We start from the raw sequence: 12,553 nt of genomic DNA, 5'->3' as shown, positions 1-12,553 counted from the left end.
CGGAAGGCGCGACGGCCATCTTAGGTGAGGGCAGCATTCGGTAGGGAGGAGGCAAAGGGGCGTTTTCCTGGCGTTCGTATCGTTGTGTCGGGTATAGCTCCTCCTGCTTCCCGGCTGCGTGTGCGTGCTGTTTTTATTGGATCGTGGAACGGTTTGGGTTGGAAGGGACCTTAAATAGCATCTAATGCCAATCCCTGCCAGGGACAGAGAAGCTGTGGCTGCCCCTGGATCCCTGCAATTGTCCAAAGCCAGATTGGAAGTTGAAGCTTGGAGCACCCTGAGATAGTGGAAGGTGTCCCTGCCCGTGGCGGGGGGTGACACTGGGTGGGCTTTGAGGTCCATCCCAACCTTTTACCATTCCGTGATTCCATGAACAAGGCACGGTCACAGCGCAGTGCCCAAACTCAAGATGGCTCCTCCCTCAGACTCACCTGCCCTACTCCAAGATGGCGGCGGCCGCGTCAGGCGCTGCTGCCACCGCCTGTCCTCCCGCCCCTTCCCCTGGTGCGGAAACCGCCGGAGCAGCGGCAGGAGCAGGGACGGAGCTGCCGCTTCCCCGAGGAGAAGGCGGAGAGCGCGGGAGAACCATGAAACCACCCCAGCGCCACAGCGACGCGCGGTAAGGGCTCCCGCAGGAAGCTTGTCCCCTCCCGGCGGCCGTACCGCCGTTCCCGCCTGAACGCGGTGTGGGCGTGGCGGCGGCGCCGGCCGCGAGGGGCCCCGCGGCCATGAAGGCGCTGCGGCGGCTGAGCCGGCACCGCACCGCGCTGGGGCTCGGCGGGCTCTCCCTCTGCGCCGCCGTCCTGCTCTACCTCGCCAAGTGCACCTCCGAGGGGCTGCGCCCGCTGCCCGCGGCCCCCGCGCTCCCGCACAGCCAGCCCGGCCGGGGGGCCCGCGCCGCGCCCCCGCCCGCCCCTGAGGGCAGCGCCTTGTTGGCCGTGGTGGTGATGAGCGGCCCCAAGTACAGCGAGCGGCGCAGCATCATCCGCAGCACCTGGATGGCGGCGGCGCGGCAGGCGCCTCACGGCCACGTCTGGAGCCGCTTCGTGGTGGGCACGGCGGGGCTGGGCGCCGAGGAGCTGCGGAGCCTGGAGCTGGAGCAGAGCCGCCACCGGGACCTGCTGCTGCTGCCGGAGCTGCGCGACTCGTACGAGAACCTCACGGCCAAGGTGCTGGCCACCTACGTGTGGCTGGACGCGCACCTGGACTTCCAGTTCGCCCTCAAGGCTGACGACGACACCTTCGTGCGCTTGGACGTGCTGGTGGAGGAGCTGAGGGCCAAGGAGCCGCGGCGCCTCTACTGGGGCTTCTTCTCGGGCCGCGGGAGGGTGAAATCCGGGGGCAAGTGGAAGGAGAGCGCTTGGCTGCTGTGCGATTATTACCTGCCCTACGCGCTGGGCGGCGGCTACGTGATCTCCGCCGACCTGGTGCGCTACCTGCGCCTCAGCAGGGACTACCTGAACCTGTGGCAGAGCGAGGACGTGTCCCTGGGGGTGTGGCTGGCGCCCATCGACGTGAAGAGAGTGCACGACCCCCGCTTCGACACCGAGTACAAATCGCGCGGCTGCAACAACAAATACATCGTGACTCACAAGCAGAGCATCGAGGACATGCTGGAGAAGCACCAGACGCTGGCGAAGGAAGGGAAGCTCTGTAAGGAAGAGGTGAAACTCAGGCTTTCCTACATGTACGACTGGGGAGTGCCTCCCTCCCAGTGCTGCCAGAGGAAGGATGGCATCCCCTGAAAGGCTCGGGGAGAAGCCTCAGGAGGATGGACTCTGCTTGCTGTTACATGGGGAGAATCCCAGTAAAATGGAATTCTTGCCTCAGTTTCTCCCTCAGAACATTGGGCCCAAGGCTTTGGGATGCAGGCCTGGCTGGATTTAGGGAAGAGCGGTTCATTTGAGTCAGGACTCCTGGAATCTCCCACTTCATATCCATGGACAGACTTCCCAAATCCCGGCCTGCCGCTGTGGATCCATAATTCCAGCAGAATTGAGCGGGAAGAGCTGCTAACATGGAATTTTTGTGGAAGGATGGCATCTCCTGAAAGCCTCGGGGAGAAGCCTCAGGAGAATGGGCCTGCTTGCTGTTACATGGAGGAGAATCCCATTAAAATGGAATTTTTGCCTCAGTTACTCCCTCAGAACATTGGGAACAAATCATTCCCCATAGGCATCGTTCCCAAAGGCTTTGGGATGCAGGCCTGGCTGGATTTAGGGAAGAGCAGTTCATTGGAGTCAGGGGTTAATTACTCTTAGGAAGATTTTGCACAGCTCATTCTGTCACCCCAGAGCTGCTGCCGTGGCACAGTTAGAGATGCTTAAAAAAAACCCCAAAACAGGTGACAGAAAGCACAGGAAAAGGTCAAACGCCAGGATTGAAGGCAAATAAAAGGTGGCAAAACCCAGGGAGAAGAGAAAATCAGAGGGAGAGAACTGGAATATGAAAAGTTTGAGCAGATTCTGAGGTTCATTTACTAAAGGCCATGCTGAGTTTTGATGCTGTTGAGACTGAGGTGAGGCTGCTGGTTATTCCTTGGCAAGGAAACACCAGTTTGGCGTGGAAGGAAGAGCCCAAACTGGGAACAGATTATTCCAGAGGGAACAGGTGATTGCTACAGGCAGGAAAAGGGAACAGCTTTTCCTGGGATCCCTGCAGGGGGAGCGCTCTGGAATGATGAAATTTGTTCATTTGTCTCTTTTTTGCTGCTTGACAGGCAATGTACATAAACCTCCTGGCAGCTCTGAAGGGATGTGTCTGAGTTTTGGCAGAAATCAAATTTATTCTGATTTTGGGACATTTTTTGGCTTTGAAAAAGCCTCCAGGTGTTGTTTTGAGCTCATTTCCCTCCAAAACTCAAGAACTCCGTGGCTGCTCCAGGCCATTGCAGACTTTAAATTTAGATTTATTTTTAATGCAAATGAGCAGGAATTGATCAGTGGGAGTTCCAAAAACCATTTGCCCAAAGGTGGGGATTTAAGGCGTAAAAGTGAACTTAGTGTAGTCAAGAGAAAAATGTTCCCCCACTCCAAAAATTGAGCTTTGAGAACTTTATTTCTCTTTTCAGCACACTAAAAAATCCCAATTAGGTGCTCAAAGCTGAGGGAATTCCCTCCTTCTCTCCCAAAATTCCTTGTAGAGGAACTAAAATGGAATTAATTGGCAGTGACACATCCACAAATTGCATTTTCGCCTTAGTCCTGGCTACACCAAAATAATCAGAGCTCACACAGGTCTCAGACATTATTGATTTATCTCCAAACCTGGAATTCCGACATTTTTCACTGGCAGCTGCTCCAATATTTTTCCAGTCCCCTGTCCCAGCCGCGGCTCTTGCGGCATGAGCGTTTTTTACTTTGTAAATGTAAAATTCCATTTTTTCAATGTCTTTTTTTGTGATTTCTTTGGTGTTTGTTGCACTCTGCACTTTCATTCCCGTCCCATTCCCTCCTCCCCAACTCTGGCTGCAAGAGACAAAAGGCAAAGAAAAATTGAAAATTCAAGAAGTGCCAATTTCTCTTTCTTTTTTGCTTCTTAGAAAAATTAGGAATTTTAGGAATGCCAAAGGGATCAATTCTGTTGGGTTTTTGTTGGGTTTTTTTTCTTGTTATTCTCTTGATTTGATTAATTATTGAAGATTAAAAATCTTCAGAAATCTGCTTTGAAAATTTCAAGGCTATGACTTCCTCCTAAAACAAAACTAAAATCCTGCAAAAACTCAATTATTTTTGCATGTCAAACTCGACTATTATGATTATAATAATTATAATTATCTTTATAATGCATGCTTAGGGATTACCAGGGAGTCTTTTTTTCCCAGAATATCCTATTCCAAACCAGGAATTTTCCAAGATGACAGCAAATTCCAGTTTTTTAAACATCCATTTGCCATCTGAGGTTCATTAATGTTGTCTGTATTGTGATAAATTACCTGTAATGTGAATATTTATTTATAATTATATTTATTTATAATTCTTGCCAGTGTATTCTCTTTATTTTCCCAGGAAAATGACAAATAAATCCATTTATTCCCAGAATAACATCAATTTTCCCGTTATTTTATCCACTTTTCCCCTTTATTTTCCCTGGAAAATTCCACCTGGGAAGCAAAATCAGCTGAGGATGTGGCCAAATTATTTTAAAGGGAATTTTTTCCCCCTGATTTCCTTGGAATCTTTAATCCCTGCCATTCCAATATTTTTAAAATCTATTTTCCTCCAAATTTCAAACACTGAAAGAACTTAAACTTCCCTCAAAAGTTAAATAAATCCCATTTTTTCCCATAAATAATTCAGAATAACTCTGGGATTTTGCTGTTGAAGCAAAGGGCTCCTTATGGAATTTATTCCCAAATTTTTCTGCCTGTCCCAGGCAGTCGCTAGATGTCACTCCAAGCCTTTGGAAGCCTGAATTCCTTTAAAAACTGGGAATTCAACTGTCCAAACCCCAATGTTTATGACTAAAATCGGGTGGTGTTCTCTGATTTTAACATAAAATAATTGGGAAAAAAGGGAAAGGAAAAAATTTTCCAATTAAAAAATGGAATTATGAGGGAATTATTGGAGATGGAACCAGTGTATTTTTCCATGGAATTAACGGGAAATTCATGTGGAAACCTAAAGAGAAACCTCTGTGGAAGCCCAAAAAAAAGCCCTCAAAATTCAGGAAAAATTAATAAAATGAATAAAATTTAATTAAACTCAATAAAAACATTCAGAGATTTTTATCTTTTTTTTAATTGAACAACTGAACACAAAATCCTAGTCCCTGTGTCCCTGTTTAATCAAGAATTTTTGGGGTTTCCTCAGCTGAAAATTCCATGGATTTGAGCTGGGAAATTTCATTTTCCAAAGACAAACCGTTCCCTGGAATTTCCAAAGGATTTTAATTCCCAAACCTGGACCCCTCCTCCAATTTTTGGGCTGATTAAAAACTGTGTAGGAATTACAAAAATTCCTATGAAAAATTATTTATACTCCAGGAGCTTCCTGAGGGATTTTTTCTGGGATTGGAAACCAATTCCTTGTTATTTTTAGTGGGAAGATTCACCTGGATTAGGTGCTGGAATTTAGGGAAAAATTAGAATTTTGTTATATTTGAGGAACTTCTCCACATGGAAAATGTGGAAAACATGGAAAAATGTGGAAAAACATGGAAAAATCTGGACACTGCTCCAAGTTTTGAGGAAAACTCAGAAATCCGCGATCCCACAGATTCCAAGAGCTCTGGAGATGCCAAGGCCACCACCAGGATGTCCCCAAAAAGTTGGGAATGAGGCGGAAGAACCTCTACTCATGGAAAATGTGGAAAGAATGAGGAAAAATCCAGGGACAGCTCCAAATTGTGAGGAAAGCTCAGAAATCCACAATCCCATGGATCCCAGGAGCTCTGGAAAGAGCGAAGGAATATCCAGGAAGTTGGGAAGGAATGTCCCCTCCTGGAAAACCACAGTTCCCACTTTGGGTTTTCCCACTTTCTGGTGGTCCCTGTCATTCCCTGCTTCCCTTGACAGCCAAAATCCCGGGAATGTGAGCCCTGTTTATTTTCCACTCTCCAGCTCTGGCCAAGTGGAGCAGCTCCCACAAAGCGCAAGATCCAGGAGGAACAAAAAAGGCTGCGAAATGAGTAATTCCCTAGCTTTGAAATCAAGGAAAGCGTCGTCGTTGCCAGTGATCGATGGATTTGGGATGGTGCCAAAGGGCTTGGAATCGTCACGGCGCAAACCACTGGAAAAAACATTTATCCAGAGCTGATCCTGCCCAGGAGAATTCCAAATATTTACTTTAGATGTTGACTTTAGGGAAGGACTCGAGCCAGGATCGTGGATTTGGATCTGCCAAATCCCGACGGTTGAGGTGCTAAGAGCTGGAATTTGGGGCCAATCCGTCTGATTTTATCTTGGTTAATCATTTCTCCTTTTTCCATGCCCTGATCCCACAAAAACGAGTGTCCTGCTCACCCTTGGGAATGTGCTGGATCCAGGCAGGATCCATGGCTTTACTAAACTCAGATCCCAGACCGGGATTAATTTTGGAGTTTTTTGTGGTTTCCTGGGTGATTTTTTTCCTGGGATTTGCAGTTCCTGCCGTCCCTTCCCAAATCCTGCTGCAGAAAACATCTGGAGAACCTTCAGCCCCGCCGGGATTTTCCCAATTGCAGGCGCTGTGCACAACAACTTGGAAAACTTGGAGTTACCCTGCTTTCCTTTCCCATTCCTGACTTTAATTCCATAGGGATTCCTGGCTAGGAAGGAGTTCTGGGTTTTTCCTCCTGTTCTGTGGTGTGGGGGTCACTCAGCTGCTCCCTGGAATCTTGGAATGAAGGCTGGAAAAACCTTCCAAGATGTGAATCCAAGCAGGAATCTGCTAACCTGTGTCCCCAGTGCCGCATCCGGGAGGTTTTGGGATCCACAGGTTTTTGGGACACTTCCAGGGATCAGCGCTTCCCTGGGCAGCCCATTCCAGTGGCTGGCCACCATTTTAGGGAGGAAATATTCCCAAATATCCAACCTAATCCCAGCCTGGTGCTGTGGATCCCTAATTCCAAAGGAATTGAGCGGGAAGAGATGATGAAATGGAATTTTTGCCTCAGTTTTTCCCTCAGAACATTGGGAACATTGTTCCACTCAGGTGCCGATCCCAAAGGCTTTGGGATGCAAGCCTGGCTGGATTTAGGGAATTGCAGTTCATTGGAGTCAGGTCCTGGAGTCTCCCACTCCATATCCAAGGACAGACTTCCCAAATCCCCACCTGGTGCTGTGGATCCCTAATTCCAAAGGAATTGAGTGGGAAGAGCTGCTAAAATGGAATTCTTGCCTCAGTTTCTCTCTCAGAACATTGGGCCCACGGCTTTGGGATGCAGGCCTGGCTGGATTTTGGGAAGAGTCTGTCAAACTGTACAAAATTCCAGTCTGGCTCCTGAAGAGCTCCGAAGACCGCGGCTGGGAGGTTTCCGAGGACAGGGAGAGGGATAAGCAAACAAGAAGCGGGATCCGATTTCTCTGGAGTGGCGGGAGGAGATAATTGGAGTCTCCAAGAGCTGCTGATAAGATCTGACTCCGTTGCTATTTTCAGGCTCAGACAGCAGCGCTGGAGACATTGAAATAAATCCTAAAACCTGAGCCCGGGGAGCTGCGGGCTCCCGAGGAGTTCTGGCTCCAAGGAAATCCATAAATATTGTGAGGTGTGGGATACCGGGATCGGCAGGGCCCGGCTTCCCCTGGGGCACCTCAGGGGGGGCAGCTGGGGGAGAACGGAGGGGAAAAGGAGGAATTAAGGGGGAAAACAACTTGGCTTGAATTCCAAGAGGGATTTTATCTTCATTGGAGTGTCCCAGCAGCAGCTCTGGGCTGCAATTCCTTCTGGGAAGGAGGCAGGGAATAAACAGAGCCGAGTTTGGCAGGAGGATGGGAAAGCAATTCCTGGCTGGAGCCAGGGGCTCCTGAGGGCGCCTGATCCGGCAGCAGCTCCAGGTGGAACCTCAGGCATCACCTGGGGCAAGAGAAAATAAACCTGGGACAGAAAACCTGGAGAGGGATGGATTCCAAGCTAAAAATTCCTGTGGGAATTTGGGGACAGATCCAAGCTCTCCTCAGCCGTGGGAGGACAATGGGCGCAGCCACATGGGAGGGGTTCAAAGTGGATTTAAAGGAATTTTCCTCATCATTCCCACACTGAATTATTGGCTCAGCTTGCCCAGAGAGGCTCTGGAACATTCCAACATTGGAAATTTTCAAATCCACGTGGAGAAATCCCTGAATAACCGGCTCTGCTCCCACCTCCAGTGGTTTTCCAGGGTCAGTTATCCCAGGATTGGAAGCAATCCTGCCTCCTCTCGGCCCTGGATGTGCCAGGGTGGCAGAGGAGGGGATGCCCCAGCAGTGGGAATGCTTGGGATCATCCCATTTTCCCTTGCTTTGGGTCACCCCATCCATGTGGATCCGGTCATTCCCTGCTCCTGACAGTTGTTTATCCCAAAACATTTGGCTCTCGATGCATTCCAGATGAAATCCGACATCAAAGGCCCAACGTTTCCTTCCCTCCCTCTGCATTCCCTTCCGTGGCTTGTATTGATCAGGGATTTCTCCGTGGATTGGGAAGGGCAGCTTGGAAGGAAAAGGAAAGGCAGGAGCCGGAGCAGGTTGGGAATGGCTGCAAATTCCTGGATCAGGGATTCAGGAAAGGCTGAGTTAGCAGCAGCAGGAGAGTGGAATTATGCAGAAAAAACCAGGAAATTTAGGAATATTAACCAGGGACTAATGGGAAGGTCCTTGCCAATGGGATGGAAATTCCAGGCTGGTTCTCCCAGGAATTCTGGAGCCAAAGGGAGCTGCTTCCATTTCATCCAGACCCTAAATGGGGCTCCCATCACCAGGGCACCCCCAGGCTCGCCCTCCCTCACAGCATCCCTGCTGGAAAGATTCCTGGGTTTGGGAAAAGCTCCCTGGATCTCAGGGAAGGCTCCTTCCCAGAGGAAGAACAGGATCCTCAGGGAACAGCACATTCCCAGGGCTGCCAGAGCTCCGGGACTTTTTGGACAACGCTCCCAGCTGGGATTTTGGGGTGTCCTGGGCAGGGATAAGAGCTGGTCTCTGATCCCATGGATCCTCCCTGCTCAGGATATTCCCTCATTCCGTCATTCCTGGTGTCCCATTCCCTGAATTCTCCCTTTGCCTCCTGCCAGAGTACAGCCCATGATTCCCTGATTCCCTCCCAGCCCAATTCCCTGATTCCCTCCCAGCCCAATTCCCTGATTCCCTCCCAGCCCAATTCCCTGATTCCCTCCCGGCCCAATTCTCTGATTCCCTCCCAGCCCAATTCCCTGATTTCCCTCCCAGCCCAATTCCCTGATTTCCCTCCCAGCCCAATTCTCTGATTCCCTCCCAGCCCAATTCCCTGATTCCCCTCCCAGCCCCTTCTCTGTTTGTGCTCTCAGGCACAGGCTGGGATTTTGGGAAGTCCTGCAGGGCCAGGATGGGAATCAGTGATCCCATGGCTCCCGCCAGCTCAGACTATTCCCTCATTCCGTGATTCCCAGCATCCCATTCCCTGAATTCTCCCTCTCCCCTCCTGCCCGAGCCCAGCCCGTGATTCCCTGATTTCCCCGCAGCCCCTTCCCTGCAATCAGGGAGTGTTTATCCCACCGCTTCCCTTTCCATGGGAGGCTTTTCCATGGCTTTTCCATGGCTTTCCAGACATCAAACAGCTCATTTCCCTTGGCTTTTCTCCGTGAAATGGCCTGGAACGGAGGCTCGTAAACAACGGCATCAGCAACGCTGAGCTTGATTTAAAAGCCAGGAATTTTTTTTCGCTGTCCTTTTTTAACACTTTAAATCCAACATTTTTCCACAGCTCTGCCCATTCCCATCTCCGGCTTTGCAGAGCAGGAAACGGAGGGTGAGGAGAAGAACTGAGGATAGAAACTGGGATGAAATGATCCTTAAAGGATTCTTGGGATTGCCCTGTGGTGCTTGGAGGATCCTGCCCTGCTTGGGAATGGGGGATCCGGGTTGCAGGGAAATGGGAGGAATTTTTTCCCTGGTTTTTTCTTTTCCTTGGCAAATCCAGAACGATCCAAGGAATAGAGCTTGGGCAGAGAGAATTTTGGGGAACAACAGCATCCAGGTGGTTCTTGGCTGGATTTGAGGATCCTAAAGGGCTTTTCCACCCTTTGATTCCCAAATCTGGCAGGGATTGGGACCCTCAAGAGGTCAGGAACCCATCTGGATTTCCAGGAGACTTTGAACATTCCTGTGCTTCCCCTTGGACCTGTCAGAGCTTCTTTCCCCTCATTCCCACAAAGAAGTGGGAATTTGGAGGGAATTCCTGTGTCTGGGGCCTCAGGCAGGATATCGAATATGAATTAATTCATTAATGATGACATTAATAGAAATTAATAGAAATTAATAGAAAGAATTTTTCTGGCCAAACTGATCCGAGTTCAGACCCAGCCTCTTCTCCTTTGCTGTTTGCAAGCCACAATCCCAAAATTCCATTTTTCCACACCTCAGAGATGGGTGATTTGGGCTGGGAAGTGCATTTCACCTCCAATTCATCTGCATAATCCATCAAATAATCGCTGCAGCATCCTCCTGCCACCTCCCTCCTCTGGCAGCGCCGCTCCCTCGGGAATGTTGGAGAGGCAGCGGCCTCGTTGCTAATTGTGAATTGCACTAATTGGGATATTTGGGATATTTAATCCCGGCTGCTGAAACCATCCCGGGCTGGCTCATCAAAGAGCCCAGTGTCATGGACACAGAGGAGGTTTTCATGCCAGGGGCTGCTCCGGGCGCTGGCTCCAGCCTGGCTGGAGGGAAGAGCTGTTATTAGGGAATTAAAGCGTTCCAGCAGGGCTCCGGCCAAGCCGCGCCGCGCTGGGAGCGAGGAATTGCATCCCAGGCGGAGCCTGCCAGGGCTTCAGCATTCCCAGGGAACGGGGGACGGGATCAGGGGCTCGCCCTTCTCCCTCACGGGGCCAGGAGCCCCGGAATTCCTGCACCTGGAGCCTACCCAGAAGGGATCTGAGCTCGCAGACACTGGGAAAAGGCAGCCTGATCCATGAGGAAAAGGCTCCGTGATCCATGAGGAGATGACTCCATGATCCATGAGGAGAAGGCTCCCTGATCCATGGAGAAGGCTCTGTGATCCATGAAGAGAAAGCTCCATGATCCATGAGGAAAAGCCTCCGTGACCCCTTAGGAGAAGACTCTGTGATCCACAGGAAAAGGCTCTGTGATCCATGAGGAGAAGATTCCGTGATCCCTTTGAAGAAGATTCCATGATCCATGAGGAGAAGAGTCCATGATCTCTTTGGAGAAGGCTCCATGATCCCTTGGGAAGGAGCAGGCCTGGCCTTGGGCAAGGCTGAGCCTTTGGGAATAATCCCAAATTTTGGCATTCCGTATTAATGCAATGAGCAATTCTTTGTGGTCCCAATGTGGGATTTTTTTGTGGGAATTTGGGATTTTTTATCCAGGCAGTGAGGCCTGGAAAACAAATTGGGAAGTTGGACTTGGATTTTCTGATTGAAACCCATCGTAATCTCAGGAAAGCTCCCCAAAAGCGTTTCCATGTGTGACACCCTCCCCTCCCCACCGCAGCTTCCAGGCTCATTTCGCATCTGTTTCCAGCTAAAAAAAAAGCTGGAAAAGAAGGGAAAATCTGTCCCTCATTCCCAAGGAATTATCCCAAGGAAATCCCCAATTTCTTGGGATTTCAGTCCCCACAGCTGTGACCCCCAGGTGATTTCTGCCAGGAAAACCCGGACCGTGCTCCTGGGAAAGGTTTTTCCTGATTTTTTTTTAAGGTTGGAATCATTTTTTCCCTCTTTTTTCTTCTCCTTGCATCCCAAAACCTGCCCAGGCCTCCGGTGTTTATTTGGGAACAATGGAAAACTCCTGGTTCTCCTTCCCAAACCTTTCTTCTCCAGCCTAATTAGAGTTCCTTCCATGGCTAATTAAATCCTCCAGGGGATGAATCCAAATTTCCTGGAATCAAAATCAGCTGGATTTGCTCTGGGCTCCCCCATGCTCTGCTCTCCCAGGCTGGAATCTCCTTTTCCTAACAGGGAACACTCCGGGATTGCACAGATTCCAAGGAATTCTGTCACTTTTCCTCCTCTTCTCTGCTCTTTGGGATTTTAGGGAATTTTATTTCCAAGCAGAAAACAATTTTCTTTTCCAAGTCTGAACTTTCTTGTTCATTTTGGGATTCCAGGATGTGATTCCACAGCATCCCAGCCCAATTCCTGCCTCATCCCTCCCAGCCGGGAATGAGGGAATGAGGGAAAGATTTGCAGCAGGGAAATCCCAAAATCCCCTTCAGGACAGTGGCGGGCCCTGGATTCCCGGGAGAATCCCGAGGGAGGGATTTGCAGGGCTCCCATCCAGGCCTTTCCCAGTCCCATCAATCCCTCCTGGACACTTTTCCAAGGATTCAGCTGAAGAAGGGAAAATCCCTTTTAGTGGAATTCCTTCCCAGCTGAATCCATCTGGAATCCCAGGATGCGATTCCACAGCATCCCAGTACAATTCCAGCCTCATCCCAGCCAGGAAAGAGGGAATTGCAGCAGGGAAAGCCCCAAATCCACCTTCAGTCCCTGGAGAATCCCGGGATTTGCAGCCCTGAGCAGGAACCTCCAGACAAAATAAACACCCAGCAGGGAATATTTATTTTAGTCACATTCCAGACTCTCGGATTTCTGGCGGTTTCCAGCTCTCCTGGAATTCTGTTCCTCACAGGTCCCTCTTTTCCCTGGGAGCTGCTGCCCCCAGGAATCGGCTCTGGCGCCTTCCCCAAGGGAATTGTTCCACGTGGGATTTGCAGCCGCAGGTCAATATTTGGGAATTCACACCCGGATTTTGTGTGGATTCTCTCCTGCAGGACAGGGATCCTCGGGAGCAGATCCAGGAGCACATCCCGGCCTTTCCCAGGCTTTGGACAGGGTGTAATCATTAAAACCTGAGGGAAAATCATCCCTGAGAGCTGATTTTTAATTAGAAATTAATTGTTAATGTGCTGAGGGAAGGTTTGGGTTTGGGTTTGGGTTTGGG

At 50.0% G+C, this 12,553-nt stretch overlaps 1 protein-coding gene across 1 annotated transcript; it reads left to right on the top strand.

The window, feature by feature from the left end:
- Positions 1-38: 38 nt before the first annotated feature.
- On the top strand, positions 39-4,040 carry B3GALT6 (beta-1,3-galactosyltransferase 6). Its single transcript, XM_015648479.2, has one exon. The coding sequence runs from the start codon at positions 729-731 to the stop codon at positions 1,743-1,745; it is 1,017 nt and encodes a 338-aa protein (XP_015503965.1). The 5' UTR covers positions 39-728; the 3' UTR covers positions 1,746-4,040.
- Positions 4,041-12,553: the final 8,513 nt, after the last annotated feature.

The sequence above is a fragment of the Parus major genome, chromosome 21 (genome assembly GCF_001522545.3).
Source record: "Parus major isolate Abel chromosome 21, Parus_major1.1, whole genome shotgun sequence".
NCBI lineage: Eukaryota > Metazoa > Chordata > Aves > Passeriformes > Paridae > Parus > Parus major.
The sequence above is the reverse complement of the archived record's forward strand: the minus strand, read 5'-3'. Positions and strand labels throughout refer to the sequence as shown.

Coding starts and splice junctions, on each gene's coding strand:
- B3GALT6 (XM_015648479.2), top strand. CDS start 729: ATGAAGGCGCTGCGGCGGCTGAGCCGGCACCGCACCGCGCTGGGGCTC.